The sequence below is a fragment of the Microcaecilia unicolor genome, chromosome 9 (genome assembly GCF_901765095.1).
Source record: "Microcaecilia unicolor chromosome 9, aMicUni1.1, whole genome shotgun sequence".
Classification (NCBI taxonomy): domain Eukaryota; kingdom Metazoa; phylum Chordata; class Amphibia; order Gymnophiona; family Siphonopidae; genus Microcaecilia; species Microcaecilia unicolor.
In genome coordinates, this window is record NC_044039.1 from 14,915,469 (window position 1) to 14,937,616 (window position 22,148).

The window sequence follows — 22,148 nt, forward strand, 5'->3', positions numbered from 1 at the left end:
AGGGATGGGATGACTACCTTATGAGGAGAGGTTAAGACGGCTAGGACTCTTTAGCCTGGAGAAAAGGCGGCTGAGGGGTGATATGATAGAGGTCTACAAAAGTTTGAGTGGGGTAGAGCGGACGGATGTGGAGTGTTTGTTTACGCTTTCTAACAATAATAGAACTAGGGGACAGAAGATGAAATTAGAATGTGGTAGGTTTAAAACAAATTGGAGAAAGTTTTTCTTTACTCAGCGCGTGGTTAGACTCTGGAACTCATTGCCGGAGAAGGTAGTGACGGCAGCTGGCCTTGCTGAGTTTCAAGGGGGTCTGGACAGATTCCTGAAAGAAAAGTCCATTGATCGTTATTAAATTTGGGATTTTGCCAGGTTCTTGGGGCCTGGATTGGCCGCTGTCGGAGACGGAGTGCTGGGCTTGATGGACCTTTGGTCTTTTCCCAGCGTGGCAGTGCTTATGTACTTACTAGCAATTATGCCTGTTAAAATGGGCGAGATTTCCAGCTACCCTCCTCGCCAGGTCGCCGCCCCCCCCCCCCCCCCCCCCAGAGTCGCCGGACCGGGCCCTCTCTTTGCGATTCAACTTAGAGCGCCAAAACCGCAGCAGGCAGATCAGCTGAGGTGCCGTTGGCCTTCCTTCTCTGCCTGTGTCCCGCCCTCGTGTGACGTAATGGCGAGGGCGGGACAGAGGCAGGGAAGGAAGGCTGACGGCAGCTCAGCTGATCTGCCTGCTGTGGTTTCGGCGCTCTAAGTTGAATCGCGAAGAGAGGGCCCGGGCCGGTTGGGGGGGGGGGAGCAGTAGCGACCTCGGCGGTTCCCTCCCTCCCTCCCCTTCGCACAGTTTCCCTCCCTCCCTCCCCTTCGCACAGTTTCCCTCTCTGTCCTGCCCCCATCATCACGTATTGACGTGGGGGCGGGACAGAGGGGGAAAATCCCTACTGCGCATTTACGGGTGAGTATGGTCACTCGCAATTTATATATTTGATGTCTTTAAGAGAATCACAGAGGGCTGGTCCAGTGCAAATTAGGAGGTCCCTGACTCCTGGAACTCGTAATGAGGTTATCGAAGAAAATAAAACCTTCTTCAGTTGACACTTTTAAAACTATCTGTAAGTTTCATATAACAAATGGTTGATGTTATCTGCTCCTTAGGAGAACAAGTTGCATTAAGAATAATTTAAAAGTACTTTCCATTTTGTATCTCATTTACAATTGTTGTTTGCACAAAAGAACCACATAAGTTGTTGAACTCATTTTGCATTCTTGGAGAAAGACAATGAACCTGCATTAGTTTAATAATGTGCTCGTTTAATAATGATCAGACTTGCTAGGAAGCTCCGTGATTCCATTTTCTGGGATACTTAAGTAACCCTTTTTTCACCTTAGGTATGCATCAGATGGGTCACTTTAGTAAAACTGTACAGTTTGTAGGGAGGTCAGGCCTGGGATTAGCTTTGGCTGGGAGGTCACTGGCAAATAAAATCCACTCAGTCAGCACTCTGCTGGCATACAATAACTCAGTCCAGGCCAGAATATTGTTCTGGATCAAAAGGTTTACTAGAGTATACTAAGGGAATCGCTCCCTTACATGGTCTGTAGCCCCGCCCACCGCATCCCAGGATGCAATGGGCGGGGCTGGGCGCCGCCATTTTGCAGCAGCGTCGACAGGAAGAGGAGGAAGGCAGGCAGGCTGCGTCCCTCCTCCAACAAAAGGTAGGGGGGCCAGCCGGGGGGGGGGGGGGCGGCAGGGAGGGTGGGTGACCACGGACCACCAGGGAATCAGAACGCTGGGGGGACCATGGATTCAGAATGCTTGGGGGGGGGAGGAGTTGGGGTGGGCTGGAGACCCACCAAACCTCCAGCCCCCCCCCCCCCCGTCGCTGAGTGGGAAAGAGAGTGGGATAGCGTTTGGCCAGAGGCGGCCACCATGAGTTATGGGGGTTGGGGGGGGGCTGGAGACCCACCGGATCTCCAGCCCTCCCTTGTCATGGAGGGGCTCGGATCGTCAGGGGGACCGGAGGTCCACCGGACCTCCAGTCCCCTGTTTGCGTTTGCTTTGGGGGGGGGAACGGGGGCCTGCCAGCATGCAGCTGCATGCTGGACAGGGCTCACCATTCCTCCCCAATGATCCGCAAAGTCTAACGCCAGCTCAGAGCTGGCGTTGATTTTGCTGCGGCCAGCGACCCAATCTTTGGCGCGCTGGCCGCTGATCATTGGGGATGAATGCTGGAAGCCCTGTTTAGCATGCATTTGCATGCTACTTGCGCAAAGAGCCCTCGAGTGCGTTGTTTCAGGCGCTCGAGGGCTCTGATCATGGGTGAGCTGCAAACTCCGGCGCTAGTATGGCGTTAACAGCCTCTAGCGCCGGAGTTTGCTTTTGATCATGAGGGCCTGAGTGATTACCTCTCTCTAGTAGTGCCTAAAATACTAGCAGTTTCCCTCCAAGAAGTCTCATCCTACCACTGTTCATTATTGGTCAGGCCAGCAATACTGTGGAGGTTTGCAAAAATCAAACTCCATTACTAGAGGTCTCTGCAAATCCTTAAGGGAACAGAACCTGAAGGGCCTCTTCAGTTTCGAGTTGATTTGGGCCAAAGATTATTCATCCTCTTTCAGAAAGGAAAAGAATGACATTCAGTATACATTCAAGAATTTGTTACCATCGATTTATCTAAGCATGCCATTAATTTATATGCAGTGTTAATTATCGGATTAGAAACAATGCTTTTGGTAAGGGGCATCCCAATTATATGGGAATGCTCCAACGGGTCGATAAGGGCTTGTTCAAAGGTGAACCATCTGGGCGGGGAGGTAACATTTACAGGAGCGATCCATTCCATACCCTGCCGCATAATGAAGGCTTTGTGATAAAGCTGGAGATCGGGAAAATGTTACTTGTTGTTATGTTGTGAGCTCTTGATTGTATTTGTATCGAAAATCAATAAAAGAAATTAAACTAGAAAAAAAAAAGAATTTGTTACCAGTTATTAGCGATGCTAAGAGCTCATGCTGCTCTCTCTTTTTTTTTTTTTTAATTACTGCTCCCACTGCACGTGTTGGCACATTCATGTGCATGCCTGAACATCCTTATCTCTACGCTACAGATGGCTCTGTCTTCAGCAGAGCCTTTTGTAAAATACAAGGGCAACCGAGTAGATCTTGCCCTGGACGTCTCAATTCATAAGTACATAAGCACCGCCACACTGGGAAAAGACCAAGGGTCCATCAAGCCCAGCATCCTGTCTCCGACAGCAGCCAATCCAGGCTTCAAGAACCCGGCAAAACCCTCCTTTGGTGTCCTATGCAAAATGAGCCTTCAAACATACAAACTGATTGTCATATTAAAATAATCTTTTAAAGTGATAGCTGAAGCGGTAAACACTTGAAGTGTTTCTGGTTTATTTTTGCTGATTGGATGGAGTGTATCTAACGCTGGATAGGACCATGTACCAAGACCTATGTATAAGAAGTTGTTGCCAGTTTCTACAGGGGCAGTTGTCACCACATTTCTGAGTGGTGCAGAGGGTCATACTGGATGCTATTAAAGTTATTTATGGTATTCTCTTTGAGATGTGGGTAGTCAGAGAATGCTTTGTCTATAGTATATCGAACATGCAGCTTAGAAAGTCTCTGTGGGCTTCTTTCATTACAACAAAAAAGTGAATATTTTCTTGATTTTTGAAATAACAAAAAGACAATTCTAGAAGATCAGTAGGCTTATGAAAGTTGGGTACACTGCCGATTACCGCCCGGTTAGTGCCACGCAGTCGAAAATAGAAATTATTTTCTGCCGTGTGTTTTGGACCTGCGTCAAAAATAGAATTACCTCCCGGGGCACGCGGTAGCCAGGTGGTAGTTCTAATTTGATGCACGTTGACTGCGCGTAGACAGCTATGCGCTTTTGTAAAAGGGCCGCTTAGTTTTTAAAGCAGCCAAAGATAGGCCTACGATTTGGGCAGCCCGATTTGGCAGCCAAACTTACCCAGCGATGTGCTGAATATTCACTGATAGCCGGTTAAGTGCTATTTAACTGACCAGGAGCCATTCCTGACCGATTAAATAGCACAGAATATCGGGGGGAAATAAATATTCTGTTTTTTTTAACGTGTTTGAAACCTTTATGTTGAACATTTAGGGGCCTTTTTACTAAGCCATGTAAGCGTCTGCACATGCCCAACGCGCGCCAAAATGGAATTACTACTACTACTACTATTTAGCATTTCTATAGCGCTACAAGGCGTACGCAGCACTACACAAACATAGAAGAAAGACAGTCCCTGCTCAAAGAGCTTACAATTACTGCCCGGCTACCGCGTGGCTCTTGCGGTAATTTCATTTTTATCGCACGTCTGAAAAAGAATTTTTATTTTCAGACGCGCACAGGCCATTACTGCGTAAGACTTTTTACCGCTAGGTCAATGGATGGCGGTAAGGTCTCAGACCCAAAAAGGACGCGCGCCAATTTTGATTTTGCCGCACATCCATTTTCGGCAAAAATTTTTTAAAAAGGCATTTTTTTGCAGGCGCACTGAAAAATGGATCTGCGCGTGCCCAAAACATGCGCCTACACTACCGCAGGCCATTTTTCAGAGCATCTTAGTAAAAGGACCCCTTAGAATTTGGTGTCTATTCAGATTGTGCAAAAAATGTGTATTTTTCCAGTGTAAAGTTCAGCACATTCTGTTGGGATAAAGTCTAAGTATGCTCATTTCATGGCTGGAACAGTCTTTGTAGAATGGACATTATACATGGAAATCCTTTTTTTTAAATTGCAGCCTAAAATCGTGGTCACCGCATCGTTTGGAATAGAACCTGGCAGGAAGGTGGAATACAAACCTCTTGTAGAGAAAGCTTTGGAACTGTCCCAGCACAGACCTGAAAAACTACTGGTTTACAATCGGTCTAACACGGTACGTCTATTGTTCGTTCTTCTAATAGCTGAGATGTCTTTATAGGTAAAGGTCTTTTATAATATAACCCCAGGGGTTACTCATGTAAAAGTTTGGGTGGTATTAAAATGGCAAATGCATTTTCATAACCCGTACATAGGCGTTCTCTGGGGTGGACTTTGGTCAGAGGGTATGCACATTCTTTGTGCACTAGGAGCAGGTGTAAATATCCGTATCTTCAAGCTAGCCATTATTTCTGCTGGTTTACTCCTCCTATTGAGTCATAGGTGCCTAGCCTGCTTATTTTCAAAGGAGATGGCCGGCCATCTTCCAACACAAATCAGGAGATGGCCGGCCATCTCCTAAACCCGGCCAAATCGGTATAATCGAAAGCCAATTTTGGCCGGCTTCAACTGCTTTCCGTCACAGACCCGGCCAAAGTTAAAGGGGGCGTGTCGGCAGGGTACGGAAGGCAGTAAGGGGGCATGGTTACGAGATGGCCAGCTTCGGCCGATAATGGAAAAAAGAAGGCCGGCTCTGACGAGCACTTGACTGGCTTCACTTGGTCCAATTATTTTTAGGCCCAAACTCAAAAAAGTGCCCCAATTGACCAGATGACCACCGGAGGGAATAGGGGATCACCTCCCCTTACTCCCCCAGTGGTCACCAACCCTCTCCCACCCCCCAAAATTTTTTTTAACATTTTTGTGCCAGCCTCTATGCCAGCCTCAAATGTCATACCCAGCTCCCTGACAGCACTATGCACGTCCCTGGAGCAGTTTTTAGTGGGTACTGCAGTGCACTTCAGGCAGGCGGAACCACATATTCCTCTCCCCTGCCCCCCCCATCACCTCCCCTCCCGTCACCTCCCCTCCCCCTTGTCACATATTCCCCTCCCCTCCCCTTACTTACTATCTACTGCCCTGGTGGTCTAGTGACCTCTTTGGGGCAAGGAAGAGCCCCCTCTTTCCTGCCCGGAGCGCTGCCTTGCCCTGCATCCTTCTCGGTCGGCTCGGGATTCAAAATGGCCACTGAGAGTTGAAGTCTCGTGAGGCCGCTTCAACTCTCGGCGGCCATTTTGAATCCCGAGCCGAGGCTGAGAAGGATGCAGGGCGAGGGCAGGCAGCGCTCCGGATAGGAAAGCGGGAGCTCTTTCCTGCCCACAGAGGTCACTAGACCACCAGGGCAGATAGCAAGTAAGGGGAGGGGAGGGGAGACCTATGGCGCCGCTCACCCGCCCGTTTGTCCAGAAATCTGGACAAACAGGCGGGTGGGCAAAACCCGCCGGACACCCCGGACATGTCCTGAAAAAGAGGACATGTCCGGGGAAATCCGTACATTTGGTAACCCTACCTCAGGCCACTTTTTACCGCGGCTTAGTAAAATGGCCCCTAAGCTTGCTAAGTCCCATTTTGTGCAAGACCTTCATCCAATTTTGACACTTTTTGAAGAGAAACTGCACAACCTTTAATTGAATGAGGCAATCGTGTTTCTTTTGCCAGATTGCTCAAATAAATAGCAGTAAATTGTCAGCAGAGAAGTTGACACAGAAAAGCTATTTGGCCTGTCTGGTTTCCCCTGCCTACACTCCTCTAGCTAAGGTTGTCCCCCAGCTGCTACTTGTACAGGTTTGGCCACTTGGACTGCCCATGCGGTGGCCTCACCTTTAGTTACCCTGTCCCACCATCTACTACACAAATGATGATATTATTACTAGAAGACACCTGATGAAACTCAGCTGGAGAGAAGTACATAAGTAATGCCACACTGGGAAAAGACCAAGGGTCCATCGAGCCCAGCATCCTGTCCAAGACAGCGGCCAATCCAGGCCAAGGACACCTGGCAAGCTTCCCAAACGTACAAACATTCTATACATGTTATTCCCGGAATTGTGTTCTTTCAGCCTTCCTCCTTATCCAGTACTCTGATCCCTCCAGCCTTTGGTCAGCTTGAGCTGTGGTTCCCTTTTCTTCTCCCCTCAGCCTGTGTTTAACATCCTCATCATACAGTCCGCCTTCTCTTCAGCAGTGCAGGTGACCTGCTTTGCCTGCTACCATCTCTTTGCTTCCTTCCTGTACTGCCTTATCGCTTTTCAACAGTGTAGGCAGCCTTCTGTCTTTCGGTCCACCTGTCTCTCTCTGTGTCTTCCTGTTTTACAATCCTGTGGTATTGCAAATAGTGCTCTTAGGCATGCTCCTTTCAAGCACATTGGCGCTCATGGCTCCTGCACTATAGCTCTCTGAACATTCTGTGCAGGATTAGCGCCAGCTGTAGTCCAGCACTAATCGGCTCTAACACTGGTGTTAGGTTCTGAGCATTGGAGCCCCAGTTGTCAATTTGAGGTGATAACTATTGATTGAGTGTATCTGGTGTTTTTGAAAGCTTTACTCTTTCAAGAGCTAGTCAATAGAAATCAAAACAAAATTAAAACATGGAAAAGAAAATAAGATGATACCTTTTTTATTGGACATAACTTGGTTAGCTTTCGAAGGTTGCCCTTCTTCGACAGATCAGAAATAAGCAAATGTGTTTACCTGACAGTGTATATATCAGTCCCTCATAGATGGTCTAGCAGGGTGGGTAGGAGATGTGCGTGGGGACTTCAAAGCATTCCATAGTCTAGCAGGCTGTTTGTGGGGAGGGGAGGGTGATAAGCAGTGAAATACAACTTATGGTTTATAGTGGGCTAGAAAACCCAGATCCTTGTTAAGTCCTGTCCGTTGGGTGTCAAAGAAGTCCCCATGCACATCTCCTACCCACCCTGCTAGACCATCTATGAGGGACTGTTATATACACTGTCAGCTAACACATGTGCTTATTTCTGATCTGATGAAGAAGGGAACCTTCGAAAGCGAATCAAGAAACGTATTAAGTTATGTCCAATAAAAAAGGTATCATCTTATTTTCTTTTCCATGTTTTAATTTTGTTTGATTTCTATAGATTACCCTTAAGAGTGGACTAACACGGCTACCACACCTCTTTACTTAAGAGCTAGTCGTAAATGGATTAAACTTGTCCACTGAAAAAGCGTTTCTTAAACTTATATCTGCTAATCTTAATGTTCTTCTAAAGAAAGCAATTTGAAAGATTGTTGTTATCAGTTCACACAACTTGAATTGGGGTCATTATATTTTTCACTTGTTCAGCTTTCAGCGTTCTCCTCCTTGTTAATTTTGGTTTAGGAAACTGTTCCCCTAGTCCCAGGGCGCGACCTTGATTGGAACGAAGAGATTGCAAATGCCAAACCTCACGACTGCGTCCCTGTTCCTTCTGAGCATCCGCTTTATATCCTGTATACATCGGGGACCACCGGATCACCCAAGGTGAGCTTTGCAAATGCACATGGTAAACAGGGCTGGTAAATGGGGGAATTCAAATGTTGTTAAAAGTGCCAAAACGCCTTCTATTATCAGTAAGCAAGTTTTTGAGTGAACTTTAGAAATCTTAGGTACCATTTAAATTTATAAAAGAGAAGATTTATGCAGATAAATTGCCACATGTGTATAAGACATGATTTTAGAAAAGGTATTACTTGTACATATAACACCCTAATTCTATACAAGTTGCCAAAATTGTATGTGCAATTTAATTAATGGGCTAATTAGCGCCAATATTTGGCTTTTTAACAAGCAGTTATTGGCACTGATTAGATTTAATTGGCATTTATGTGCATAAATTTAGGTGTGACTAAAAAAAAGGGGGTGTATAAATTTATTTATTTAATATATTTATACCCCACATTTTCCCGCTAGTTGCGGGCTCAATGTGGCTTACACAAAACTGTAGGAAAGGCTACATTACAGAAAAATACAATTAAACAATGTAAAAGTAAGATAGTGAACATATAGCCATCATTTAAACAACAATATGTAGATGATAATAAAGATAATTAGTGCCCATGAATCTTGTTAAACCAGGAGTTAACGCTTTTTCAAGCTAAGACACAACTTACATGCATCTGGGCGATGGTCGGGCCCAAGGCACTGAAGACACCAGCGTGGGGGTCGGTACCCGAGATCGTCCGGTTGCACCGAGTACACTTTTTGAAGCCACTGGGAGTCCTCGATGACATGGATGGAAAAATAGCGGCGGCGAGATCAAAATTCGCGATTGTGCCAAAAGGAAGAGCACAAAAAGAGAAACCGCGTACACGTGGCCTAAGAGGGTCATGGGTGTTTAGTGGGCATTCTACCATTTACGTGCGTCCTTATAGAATAAGGTGGTACGTGCCTAAGGCACATACATTTGTACCATATTTCAATTGGTGCAAATGACCACACCTAAACTTAGGCGCGATTCCCGGGTGTGAGCGCTATTCTATAAACCATGCCTAACTTTAAGCACAGTTTACAGAGTAGCGCTTTTCCCGGCGCCATAATTAGAATTCTTCCTATATGGGTTTGAATTCAGATTCTAATACTTGTATATAAAATTCATTATTCTAGTCTGCCACTTTTTCTCTTTTGTCTGCTTGATACCTTACTGTTTATCCAGAGCTTTATGATCTACCCAGCAGAATCATTTTGTGGTACCATCATTCTGGTACATCTGTCTAGACATGATCCATAATTCTACTTTTAGTAGAATAGCTTGTCGAATTTGCAAGGACTTGAATCATCTTATCAGGCATTTAAGAAAGGTCTCAAAACATTTTTTATTCTTGGACGTATTTGGAGATTGATTGATTGAATCAAGAGAGACTTTCAAATGTTTCAGAGGGGACCTACAAAAGGCGTTTTTACCTGCTCCAAATCATGCATAGCCCTGGTGAAGTTTTTCTTAGAACATATACCGTGGTTGAAAAACACCTCGTGTTTCCTATTAAACATCCCCCATTGTAGCACACTTATCTTGAAATCCGATGGTCCCGTTTCGCCTGTCTCTCTTCAAGGCTTTCTCAAGGAAGCAAATGTGCTCAATATCATATATTAATTGTAATGCAGCGGTTGCAATGAAGAAGGACTCTGCGTTACAATTAATATATGATATTGAGCACATCTACTTCCTTGAGAAAGCCTTGAAGAGACAGGTGAAACGGGACCGTTGAATTTCAAGATAAGTGTGCTACAATGGTGGTTGTTTTATATATAATAATATAAAAGTTAAAAATATGAAATGTAAAGATATATTCCTAAGCTTGAAGAATAAAGTTGGATGAATAGATATAGACGTGAAGAAAAATGAGGATATAGGTTTTTTTTGAGCCAATGAGGAATTGTGGTCTTGCTGGTTACTATACTCTATAGAAGAAACAGTACCGCAGATTAGCAGAGGCTTTTTCTTCCATACCGTTATTATCATTTTCCCCACTTTGGGGTTAATAGGTAACATGAAGTGTTTTTGAACCATAGTATATGTTTAATGAAAACATTTTCAGAAGTTTGTGGGGAGTTCTTCTGATTTGGAAGCTTTTCTTAGTCCTGAGACTTGATGGATTGCTTAATGGTGGTGATTTCTGCAATACTCCAACAAGGAAATCCATAGCCCGAGAAAGGATGACTTTTAGAAGCAGACTGCTCAATTATCAGCTCTTCTGCTTGCATACTCACATAGTTAACCAGTTCTGTGTATAAGTGGGGCTCGATACCTACATAAGTAGCATATACTTGCTTGTTCTCATCGTGATTCTATTCTTAATTTGCTTGTGTACATGGTTAAAATTGCCCTTTCTCTTGTGCTTTGTGGTATTTCTACGTGTATCTTCAGTGGTACTATATGCATTTTATAGAAAGCCAATTGCTTGCCAAGCCTTTTATAGAATATTTACCTAGTTCTACACTAGATGACTTAAATGTCCATTTCCTCACCTACTTGACCTATACAACGTTATCCTCTTATTGTTTGATGTTTTCAGCTCAACACTTCTTTCCGTTCCAGCTCAATCGCAACCTGGTCCTGCTTGGGCTGTGATTCTGTGAGCCTTCATTTGCAATTATCCAAGAGGGTTCCCCATTTCTCCTCTTCTATAAGGGCCACAGTGATAACCCTTTGACCAAGGGTCCACAGAGTATGTCTGCTTCTGGAACCCGGTTCTTCTACACCTCGTGGTGTTGGTCATTGGTGGACCCTTTCTTCTCTGGCACTCTGATGATGGTCTTTGTAGAATTCTCAACTTAGCTGGTCAAAGACCATATTTTGCACTTCAGAATCAAACTCCAATTTTGTATGCAGCCAGCCATAGAAAGCTTTATTGGCATTGCTTTAAAATGTACCTACTGTATGTCTATTGAATTATTAATTCTCTTTCAAGAGTTTCTTGATAAGTACAGTATATATATATATATATATATATATATATATATATATATATATATATATATACACTAGCCGTTAAGCCCGTTAAAACAGGCGAGATTTGTGTTTTGCAAACCATCCTCTCTCTCCTGTTCCCCCCCCCCCCCATATCCAGCAATCCTCCTCTTTACCTTGCCCTCCCCCCATGTCCAGCAACCCTCCTCTCTGCCCTGCTCTCACCCCATGTCCAGTAACCATGCCCTCTCCCCCCTGCCCTCCCCCCATGTCCAGCTACCCTCCTCGCTGGCGCTCCCTCCCCACTCCGTGCCGGGCCCCCTGTACTGACCTGACAGCGCCCCTCACCTCCGTGTGAAAGCGCTGCAGGCAGCAGCAAATCGCTGTGCTGCTGCCTGCAGCGCTTCCACACGGAGGTGAGAGGCGCTCTCAAGTCAATGCAGGGGGCCCAATACGGAGGGGGGTGGGAGCGGTGGCGGGGATGGGGGGGAAGGTGGAGGTTGGTGCGTGCGATGTTCGTTTCCAGCGGCAGCGTCCGACAGTCCGACTCCGTTTCCCTCTCTGTTCCACCCTCTGACGTCATCACGTCTTGACGCGAGGGCGGGACAGAGAGGGAAGTCTCTACTGTGCATTTGCAGGTGAGTCGGTCACTTGCCATTTATATGTTTGATAGGTGGAGAAGGTTGCAGGATTATATTTGTTTTCTCAGTTCAGAAGATAGATTGATAAGAGAAATAAATGAACAGCAAACCAATTACGTCATCATCTTTTGAGAGAGTAATTAGCTGTGTTCAAATAAAGAAGGCACCATGTTTAATTATCACTGTTGACGTTACTAATATTTTATCAGTCACCGTATTGCAATTGAAATAGCTTGGGTACAGGATAGTGCAACATGAATTTCACTGTTTTCGCTTGCTTTTTTTTTCATTGTAATTATTTTTTCTTAGACAGTTTTACTTTCTTACGTGGAGCTGCCTCTCTCCCGGCTTTCGGCTTTTGGTACTTTCTTCACTGTGACAGAGATTCATGGGGGGGGTGGGGATGTTGTAATGCTCCAGGTGCTGAATTTTAAACAGGCTCACATGTCAAAACATCTTATCCTTGTACTGACTACATGAGGCAGTTCCTCCTTTCCATCCTTATTAAAGTAGAAGAGAGTGGCTGGAATAGAAAGAATAAGGGGGAAAAAAATAAACAATAGCAAAACAAAACCTAAGGAAAAAAATTAGACATTGCCATATGACGGAGCTCCGTAGATTTTCTGTCTGTGTAGGTAGATATCGATATAGATATCTATATATCTTCACTGATTGCCCAAGTGGAGGTGGTGGAGATGAGGATTGTATCTGAATGCAAGAAAACGTGGGAGAGGATCTCAAAGATTAGTAGTTTTTGCATAGTAACATAGTAGATGACGGCAGAAAAAACCTGCACGGTCCATCCAGTCTGCCCAACAAGATAAACTCATATGTGCTACTTTTTGTGTATATCATACCTTGATTTGTATCTGTCCTTTTCAGGGCACAGACCGTATAAGTCTGCCCAGCACTAGCCCCGCCTCCCAACCACCAGCCCCGCCTCCCAACCACCAGCCCCTTGATTTGTATCTGTCATTTTCAGGGCACAGACCGTATAAGTCTGCCCAGCACTATCCCCGCCTCCCACCACCGGCTCTGCCACCCAATCTCAGCTAAGCTTCTGAGGATCCATTTCCTCGGAACAGGATTCCTTTATGTTTACGGGTGGGCAGGCTGGATAGGGTGAATTCTGTATGTGGTGCTGAAAAAAGTGCTAGTCTATAAGCCGCGCTTTAAAGTTAGGCATGGTTTATGGAATAGTTCTTACACCCCGGACTCGAGCCTATTTTCACCAACTGAAACATGGTGCAAATGTGCGCGCCTACATTGGCGCACGTCCCCCCTTATTCTGTAACAACACTCGTAAGTGCTAGGAACACTTCCCCCCCCCCCCCCCCGTTCTGCCCTTGACCTTCCCATTGCCATGCCCCCCTTTATTTTGCTCACCCATAAAACTTAGGCGCGTAAGTTCCGATTAACTCTTAGTGCCAGTAATTGCTTGTTACATGCACCCATTAGTAGACGTAAATGTGTACCCCTAAATGCGACACACGCATAGCTTACAGTATTTTGTAAGTTATGCATATAGGTGGGAGACACGCCCATGTCCACTCATGCTCCTCTCCTTGTGAACGCCCTTGTGTGTTTGCGCACTAAAGTTATACTGCCGAGTGCCTGCTTGGCATTTACGCGTGCAACTGTTAGTTATGCATATATGTGCTACTGTTCTACAACTTTACGTGAGTAATTGACACCGAATTTTAGGCGACCTGTTATAGAATGAGGAAGGAAAGGCCCCATGTGCCGTCATTTTTTGTGTTTCTACATCGTACCTATTGAAATCGATTTGATCTGGATAGTGTCGGTGCAGTCCATGGGGTAGAACCAAGGTAGAGCAGGAAGTTATCTAGGTGCTGCTAATATTCAGTGCTCGTATCCGGACAATTTAGGACATCTGTCTGAATATTGCACTAAATATTGGCGGTACCCGGATGACTTCTGATTGCTTTCTTATACCCAGGTATTCACCGCTGGTATCCAGGTATGGCCAGACGCCAAATATCAGGGTGTGAATTTAGAGAGTCACATGACCAGTTCTGTTGTTCAAATTAGGAAGCTGCTGAAATCTTATTTGTTCAGATTTTGCTTTCCAGTTATAATTTGTGCTTTTATTATTTTTGATTTATGATATTCTAGGTTGCATTTTTATTATGAATATTTTATTGTAAACCACCTAGAATTGTAGAATAAGAGTGGGTTATAACGAAAAAAATGATCTGGTTGAAAATATGTTTTATGCAGGGGGTGTTTTATTTATTTTTTTTGTAGATTTATTTTTATGTTATATTTATTGGTTTTAATTTATGGATGTTTTATTGGCACCAACTTATAATAGTAGACCAGCGTGAGATAGAAATTTTTTTAAATAAATAAAAGTCACAATCACTATTTGAAGACAGCGCCAACTGCAGTGTTTAAACATTGGTGGGGGGAGGATATATTTTTAAAAATTTTCCCCTCTCTGTCTAGCAATGGATGAGAATGAATAATACAATCTTTTATGTGTATTTTTTTCCATGTTATTTAAAATTCTAACTTGTGTTCACTGTTTTTTCCCCTAGGGTGTTGTTAGACCCACAGGTGGATATGCAGTTATGTTAAACTGGACAATGCCTTCTGTTTATGGACTTCAGCCTGGTGAGGTAACGACCGTCTATGCCTGAGTGATGCTTCTTATGGCTGTGTGTGTTTAAATGTTTTATTGTTTGTATTTTGCTTTTAGGTGTGGTGGGCAGCTTCTGATTTAGGCTGGGTTGTTGGCCACTCATACATATGTTACGCACCCCTTTTGCATGGGAACACAACCATTCTATATGAGGTAATAAACTTTGTAACGTTTACATGTCTTTTCCAATGTTGCATATAGCATACTATAAAGTATTTTCCTTTCTTGAAAGGAAGAGTGATGCCTAAGATGATGACTGTTATACATTATACTTGGTCTAGAAAGAGCAGGGTTTCAAGTAGTAGAAGTGATTAGACCAAATTACTATAAACTGCATGGCAGAGGCTCATATCTTGATCTTCAAGACCCATCTGGACGGACCTGGGCAATCCTTTTAACTCAGTGGCATAGCTACGTGGGGGCCTGGGCCCCCGTAGATTTGACCCTGGACCTCCCTGCCGATGAGCGCCGTCAGCAGCAGCGAGTAGGGAGAAGTAGACGCAGATCACGGCGCCACCGGGGATGGCGATGAGAAAGGGCGGGCGGCAGCAGCCAGGCCGCGGCGATCAGGAGCCGCACCCACCGCCGGCTCATCAGGCGCCCGTAGCGCAGCGGGAAGAACACTCAGAGGGAGGGAGGGAGGGAGGGACCCTGAAACTCGGAGGGAGGGGGGGGCCCTGGAACACACTTTCATTCTCACACACACATTCTCTCTCTCACAGACACACTCGCGCCCAGTCTCACTCTCTCTCTGTCACACACACACGCACATTCACTCTCTCTCTCTCACAGAGTCACTCTCACACACACTCTCTCAAACATACACACTCCGAGGAAAACCTTGCTAGCGCCCGTTTCATTTGTGTCAGAAACGGGCCTTTTTTTACTAGTATTACATATTATTAAAATATTAACCCCAGGATTCTATATAGCATGACTTATTGGCTTTCATGATGTTTAATAATTATTGAATGCCAACTCCCCAGGTTACTCTCAATTGCAACCTATGTGACATGCCCTAGTGAACAAACACAGCAGGGGTGACACGAAGGATGATGCAGAGCAAAAACATCCAGTGGACTCAGAAAGTTCACATCAGAAGCTTTATTCACAATAAAACGGATTCGACACGAAATCGTGTTTCGGCCACAGGGGCCTGCTTCAGGAGTCCCTAAATAAATACAGAAAAGTGCATATATTAAAAAAAACTTATAAAAACACAGAACTAATACATAAAAAGAAATACAAACCAGTATTTCTGTATTTATTTAGGGACTCCTGAAGCAAGCCCCTGTGGCCAAAACACGATTTAGTGTCGAGTCCCTTTTATTGTGAATAAAGCATCTGACGTGAACTTTCTGAGGGCATTGAATGTGTTTTGCTCTGCATCATCCTTCGTGTCACCCCTCGCTGTGTTTGTTTGCCTGGACTTGCTTGTCTGGAGGACTTTTGTTCCTCCGTGTTTGCCCATGACATGCCTTTTACACTGTGCCACAGCCACTGCTGGGGAGACAGTGGACGGAGAGCTATTTTGTGCCCCGGTCTCACTTGTACTTTGTGTGATCATAAACTCTCTCACAGCCCTTGGGACCACCTCAGGGGCTGTGAATACTATTTCTACCAAATCCCCAGCTCTGGCAGGCCTAAGAAAGGAACCAGGGTTTAGGAATCAAACTGAGCTTAACTTCTTGGCAGTCAGCTGCACCGATACAGGCAGATCCCATATATGCCTTATCTAACAATATAAATATTTTGATTTCTGGGTGATTTTGTATCTTTATTAAATTAGGAAAAAAGTCAAGTGAACACATAAAGTGAATGTTTTGTTTGATGAATACAAAAATGGAAGGTCTTTGATGCGACCTTATTCTAACATCAGTAGAGTCTAGATTATATGCAGTGAACGAGAAAATTTTCTAGGATTCAATTTTCCCTATCTCTGTTTATTTCTCTCTTGTTATCTCAAGAACTTTTTTTTTTTTTTTTGAAAGAAAAGGAGAATCTTTAAGCTTTCAAGTAATTTGGGGGCTCTTTTACTAAAGCTTTGTGTGTACTGACAGAATTAGCCCATGCTAACTGCTGCAAGTTCTATTTTGTATCTATGGGCTACCTGGCACTTATCACACACTAAGCTTTAATAAAAGGGACCCCTTAGTTGGTAGGTGTTTGTTAAAAGGATAATCAGCCCAGCTCGTAGTACACAAGTAGGAAAAGCGTGCAGATTCTGCCAGTGTCGTTATGCTCATATTAGCCCCCTCCTCAAGTCACTTCACTGGCTCCCTATCCGTTTCCGCATACAGTTCAAACTCCTCTTATTGACCTATAAGTGCATTCACTCTGCAGCTCCTCAGTACCTCTCCACTCTCATCTCTCCCTACATTCCTCCCCGGGAACTCCGTTCACTGGGCAAATCTCTCTTATCTGCACCCTTCTCCTCCACTGCTAACTCCAGACTCCGTTCCTTTTATCTTGCTGCACCATATGCCTGGAATAGACTTCCTGAGCCGGTACGTCAAGCTCCATCTCTGGCCGTCTTCAAATCTAAACTAAAAGCCCACCTTTTTGATGCTGCTTTTAACTTCTAACCCTTATTCACTTGTTCAGAACCCTTATTTTATCATCCTCATTTTAATATTCCCTAATCTCTTGTTTGTCCTGTTTGTCTGTCCTAATTAGATTGTAAGCTCTGTCGAGCAGGGACTGTCTCTTCATGTTCAAGTGTACAGCGCTGCGTACGTCTAGTAGCGCTTTAGAAATGATAAGTAGTAAAATCTTGCTACTCTTTGGGATTCCAGAATCTTGCTACTCTTTGTCCTTATCCTTTATTTGTCCTGTTTGTCTGTCCTAATTAGATTGTAAGCTCTGTTGAGTAGGGACTGTCTCGTCATGTTCAAGTGTACAGCGCTGCAGTAGCGCTATAGAAATAAGTAGTACTAGTAGTAGATGCATGGCTGCAGGAATGCTTTTCCAACATAGATTTGTAGAACAAGATGATGGAATTCTTACATTATATATTTCATGCATGGTTCCTGCACTTGTTGCAACATGTCATGACTACATAGAAAAGAAAACTGTAATAGAAAAGAGGAGGTGTATTTCAGAACAAAACACCCCCCCCCCCCTACACCTCACACACAGCCCTACACCCTTCTTGGGACTGGTTGTTTTGCCTCCTCTAGATTTTTGGGGAAGATTCATTTTTTTGAAAATATTGAGCTGAGAGTTTCCCATTCTCCGAGGACAAGCAGGCTGTATTATACTCACAACTGGGTCGGCAATCTGCGGTGGCCCGGGAACCGGCATTTCACATAGCAAAAAGTTTGCTAGAGCCTTCTAAGCATGCTGCGTTCCGCACTGCGCATGTGCCGAGTGTCTTCCCGCCCGCTGCGAGGCCGTGCTTCTCAGTTCTTTTTCTTCCATGCGAGGAGCAACAGTCAGTTCTGTGGTTCCTCTCTCTACCCAGGAAAAGAGCCTTTGAATGTTTTTTTTTTTTTAAATCTTTTTCGAGCTTTTTGCCTCCCTTTGTTTTCTTTAAAAAAAATAATAAATGTAATTTTTCCTTTATTTTCTTAGTATTTTCTTAACCAAGGTAAAGTTTCTTTTCTTTTTCGGCGTGGACGTTTTTAGGCTGCTCGACCGGGTCCTTCCTTCCTTTTTCTTGGCACAATCAAGCCTTTTGATTTAGCTGTGCTGTCTTTCCTTCTATGACATCGAAGACACCCAGCGGCTTCAAACGTTGTACTTGGTGCAACCGGACCATCTCAGGCACAGATACCCCTTCGCGGTGTATCCAGTGCCTTGGGCCCTAGCGTAACCCAGTTCGTTGTGCCCTCTGTCTTCGCATGAAGAAGAGGATTCAACTGGCTCGAGAAAATGACTCTAATGTCATGACTTTCTGTCCCTTCTCTGGATTATTACTTTGCTTCCGGATGGACAGAAACGAATCCCCTTTTTACATAATTTTTCCTAACATTTCATATGCTGGAAAGTATTTTTTTAAAAAGCCCAGATTTGGTAAACAGAATTATTCTTTTAAATAGCAAGATGCATCAGGTATTTTGACGATGAATAATGCATGAGTCATTTTCTGAAAATTAAACCGAGAAAGAATAAAAGCTTCTATTATTCAGATCAGTGAGTCAGCAGGGAGGGTCTTAACTATATTGTTACTCCTAATTAGAAGTTAAATGCATTTCTCTGCTGAATTGATGGTAACCTATTTAATCTATGACTATGTGCCTCAGGAGGAAGATACACAGTAAATATCTTTGCGTAAAATGATTACGACTGTATCAGTCTCCATTCTCTTTCCCATCTTTGCCATTTCCTCGAGACCGAAAAAAGTCAATGTTGGAATAATTAAAATTGTGCCTGCACTGATACAGATCAACACAAATCTAATTACGTAAGTCAGTTCTAGCTATTTCCTCATCTGTCCACACTAGGTACATAAGCATTGCCATATTGAAACAGACTGAAGGTCCATCAAGCCCAGTATCCTGTTTGGCCAATGCAAATCACAAATACCTGGCAAGATCCCAAAAGAGTTAAAAAAAATATATATCTATATCTATCTATCTATCTATCTAATGCTGCTTATCCCAGGAATAGGTAGTGGATTTTCCCAAGTCCATCTTAATAATGTGTTATGGAGTTTTTGTTTAGGAACTTGTCCAAGCCTTTTTTAAACCCTGCCAAGCTAACTGTTTTTATCATGTTCACTGGCAATGAATTCTAGAGCTTAATTACATGCTGACTGAAGAAATATTTTCTGATTTTTAAAAAAATATATACTACTTAGTAGATTCATTGCTACTCCTTAATCCTTGTGCTTTTAGACAGAATTCAAAAGTGATTCATGTCTATCCATTCACTGTATTCATGAGTTTATAAATCTTTATCATATCTTGCGTCAGTCTTCTCTTCCCCAAGCTGAGCAGCCCTAGCCTCCTTAGCCTTTCCTCATAAGGAAATTGTCCCATCCCTTTTATCATTTTGGTCATCCTTCTCTGTACCTGTTCTAATTCTGTTATATCTTTTTTGAGATGCGGTGACCAGAATTGCACGCAATATTTGAGGTATAATTGCAGAATGGAGCAAAGACATTGTAATCTGTTTTGTTCTCCATTCCTTTTCAAATATTCAGTTTGTTTTCTTAGCTGCTGTTGCACACTGAGCAGAGGATTTTAAGGTATCATCAATTTATGACATCTAGATCCTTTACCTGGAGGTGACTCCTAATATGGAACCTTGTATCATGTAGCTATGGTTTGGGTTTCTGTTCCCTTCATTTATCACTTGTACTAGCCGTTAAGCCTGTAAAAACGGGCGAGATTTCCAGCTACCCTCCTTGCCGCCGCTCCCTCCCCCCTCCGTGCCGGGCCCCCTGCACTGACCTGACAGCGCCTCTCACCTCCCGTTCGATTATGCCCCTCTTATTTCCCAAAAAATCCATAAAACTATATAAAAGTAGATATGCACAATTAGGAACCTACACGTTTACATATGTAATACCAATTTCTGAAAGCTGCTGTTAATGTGGATATCCGTATCATGTGATGATTTCAAGGGGGTGTGGTTTGGGTGAGAATAAATTTGTATGGGGGCCTGTCAGGAGTTGCACCTGTCCAAATTCACATATAGATTTTTTAAAAAAGTGTCTGTTTCATCCAGGGTTCTACGTGAGGGATTAAGGGAATCATTCTTCATTATACCATGTGGTTTATTTCCACCTCCATTAAAAAAATGAAAACCATGTTAAAGTTGTAGCTTCAGTACTTAATTGGTGGCATTGAGACTTGTGGGTTGATAAAATGTGGCAGCTATATGTGAAAATAGTAGCACTTCCTGAAAGGTGTGAAATCACCACATCTACATGTAAGTGGCCAACCCTTTCGTGTGGAAGCTGCTGGGTCTGTGCTAGGGGTCCACCTTGGGGTTCAGCAACCAAGGAAATGATCTAGGTGGCCTTGTAGATAATACGCTGAAATCTTCTGCTGAATGTGTGGTGGTGGTCAAAAAAGCAAACGGGATGCTAGGAATTATTAGGAAAGGGATGCTAAATAAAACCCAAAATACCATAATTCCTCTGTATCGCTCCACGGTGCGACCTCACCTTGAATATTGCGTTCAGTTCTGGGCGCCGTATCTCAAAAAAGATATAGCGGAATAAGAAAAGGTACAAAGGAGAGCGACCAAAATGAGAAAGGGGATGGAACTCCTCTCATACGAGGAAACGCTAAAGAGGTTAGGGCTCTTCAACCTTGAAAAGAGATGGATGAGGGGAGATAGGATTGAGGTCTACAAAATATTGAGGGGTGTAAAACGAGTAGAAGTAAATCGATTTTTTTACTCATTCCAAAATTACAAAGTCTAGGGGACACTCTGGGAAGTTACATGGAAGTAATTTTAAAACAAATAGGAGGAAATATTTTTTTCACGCAGTGAATATTTAAGCCCTGGAACTGTTTGCTGGAGGATGTAGTAACAGCTGTTAGCTTACCTGGGCTTAAAAAAAAGGTTTGGACAAGTTCCTGGAGGAAAAGTCCACAGTCTGCTTTTGAGATAGACATGGGGAAGAAACTGCTTGCCCTGGGATTGGTAGCATGAAATGCTGACACAATTTGGGTTTCTGCCAGGCACTTGTGACCTGTCTTGGCCACCTAGTATGGCTACTCTTATGGTCTTATGTATTCATGTTTTTCATCAATGCATTTTTATAAAATGACTGTTCTCACTGCATGTGCTGGGAAATACACATGCATTCCTGCAGGTATTTTAAAAAAAGGCTGTACGTTGCCCGTTCCGCTTCTAAAATAACATTAAAACTGAGTACGTCCCAACCTGTATATCCCAGTTCTGATTTCTGTGTTCTATATAAGATGAGGCTCCATGTCTAAGACATTGCACGCAATATTGAGAACTTGATAGATTCTCTCCTTGCTAGAACATTCTAGAATTGTATGTTGAAAGAGGGGAGAAGAAGGCTGACTTGAATTATTGTTTAGAGATTATATTGGTACATTCTTTAGAGCAGAAATAAGTCAGAAACGGCCCTCAGAAGGTTTGTGGCCTACAATGGTGATTGTTGGTCAGCAGCAATGAGGTCATGACGTTTTGGATGGAAGCAACACATCGTAGGCCTTTTCATATATTGTAGATGAGAGGGATATGTGAGTTGCTACAAATGAAGCTCTGCTCCCAACTGAACTCCCAGCTCTGCTTCCAACTGAGTTGAAAGCTTAAACTTTTTCATAAAGTTATTGTATTATGCTGTCTGTAGTCAGTTTTTACAGTCTTGTTATCATGCTGTGTTCAGAAAATGACCTTGAATGATGTGACATATTTAAATTCATTTCTGTGCAGGGTAAGCCCGTGGGAACACCCGATGCTGGAGCCTATTTCCGAGTGTTATCAGAGCATGGGGTGTCGGCCATGTTTACAGCACCAACTGCGCTTAGAGCAATCCGTCAACAGGACCCAGAGGCAGATTTGGGAAAAAAATACTCCTTGAAACGGTAAACTCTTGTTTACTAAGTAGTGTTTTAGAAAAATAGATCTGTAGTATGAGAGTAATTCTCTATAGATCGACTAAAGTTAGGCTCCGAGATGATTTATGGTAATCGTGCATTGTGTGCACAATTGTCATAGTAAAATACTAGCATAAATCTGTATTTACACTCCTAATTTTAGGTGCGAGCGTTTAC

At 43.7% G+C, this 22,148-nt stretch overlaps 1 protein-coding gene across 1 annotated transcript in view; it reads left to right on the forward strand.

Moving 5' to 3' along the window:
* ACSS3 (acyl-CoA synthetase short chain family member 3) overlaps positions 1 to 22,148 on the forward strand; it is a 124,689-nt gene that overhangs the window by 47,171 nt on the left and 55,370 nt on the right. The window contains exons 4-8 of the mRNA XM_030215002.1: positions 4,773 to 4,907; positions 8,070 to 8,210; positions 14,339 to 14,419; positions 14,500 to 14,595; positions 21,808 to 21,959. Of these exons, the coding sequence (XP_030070862.1) occupies positions 4,773 to 4,907; positions 8,070 to 8,210; positions 14,339 to 14,419; positions 14,500 to 14,595; positions 21,808 to 21,959 (605 nt within the window). The remainder of the gene's footprint in view (positions 1 to 4,772; positions 4,908 to 8,069; positions 8,211 to 14,338; positions 14,420 to 14,499; positions 14,596 to 21,807; positions 21,960 to 22,148) is intronic.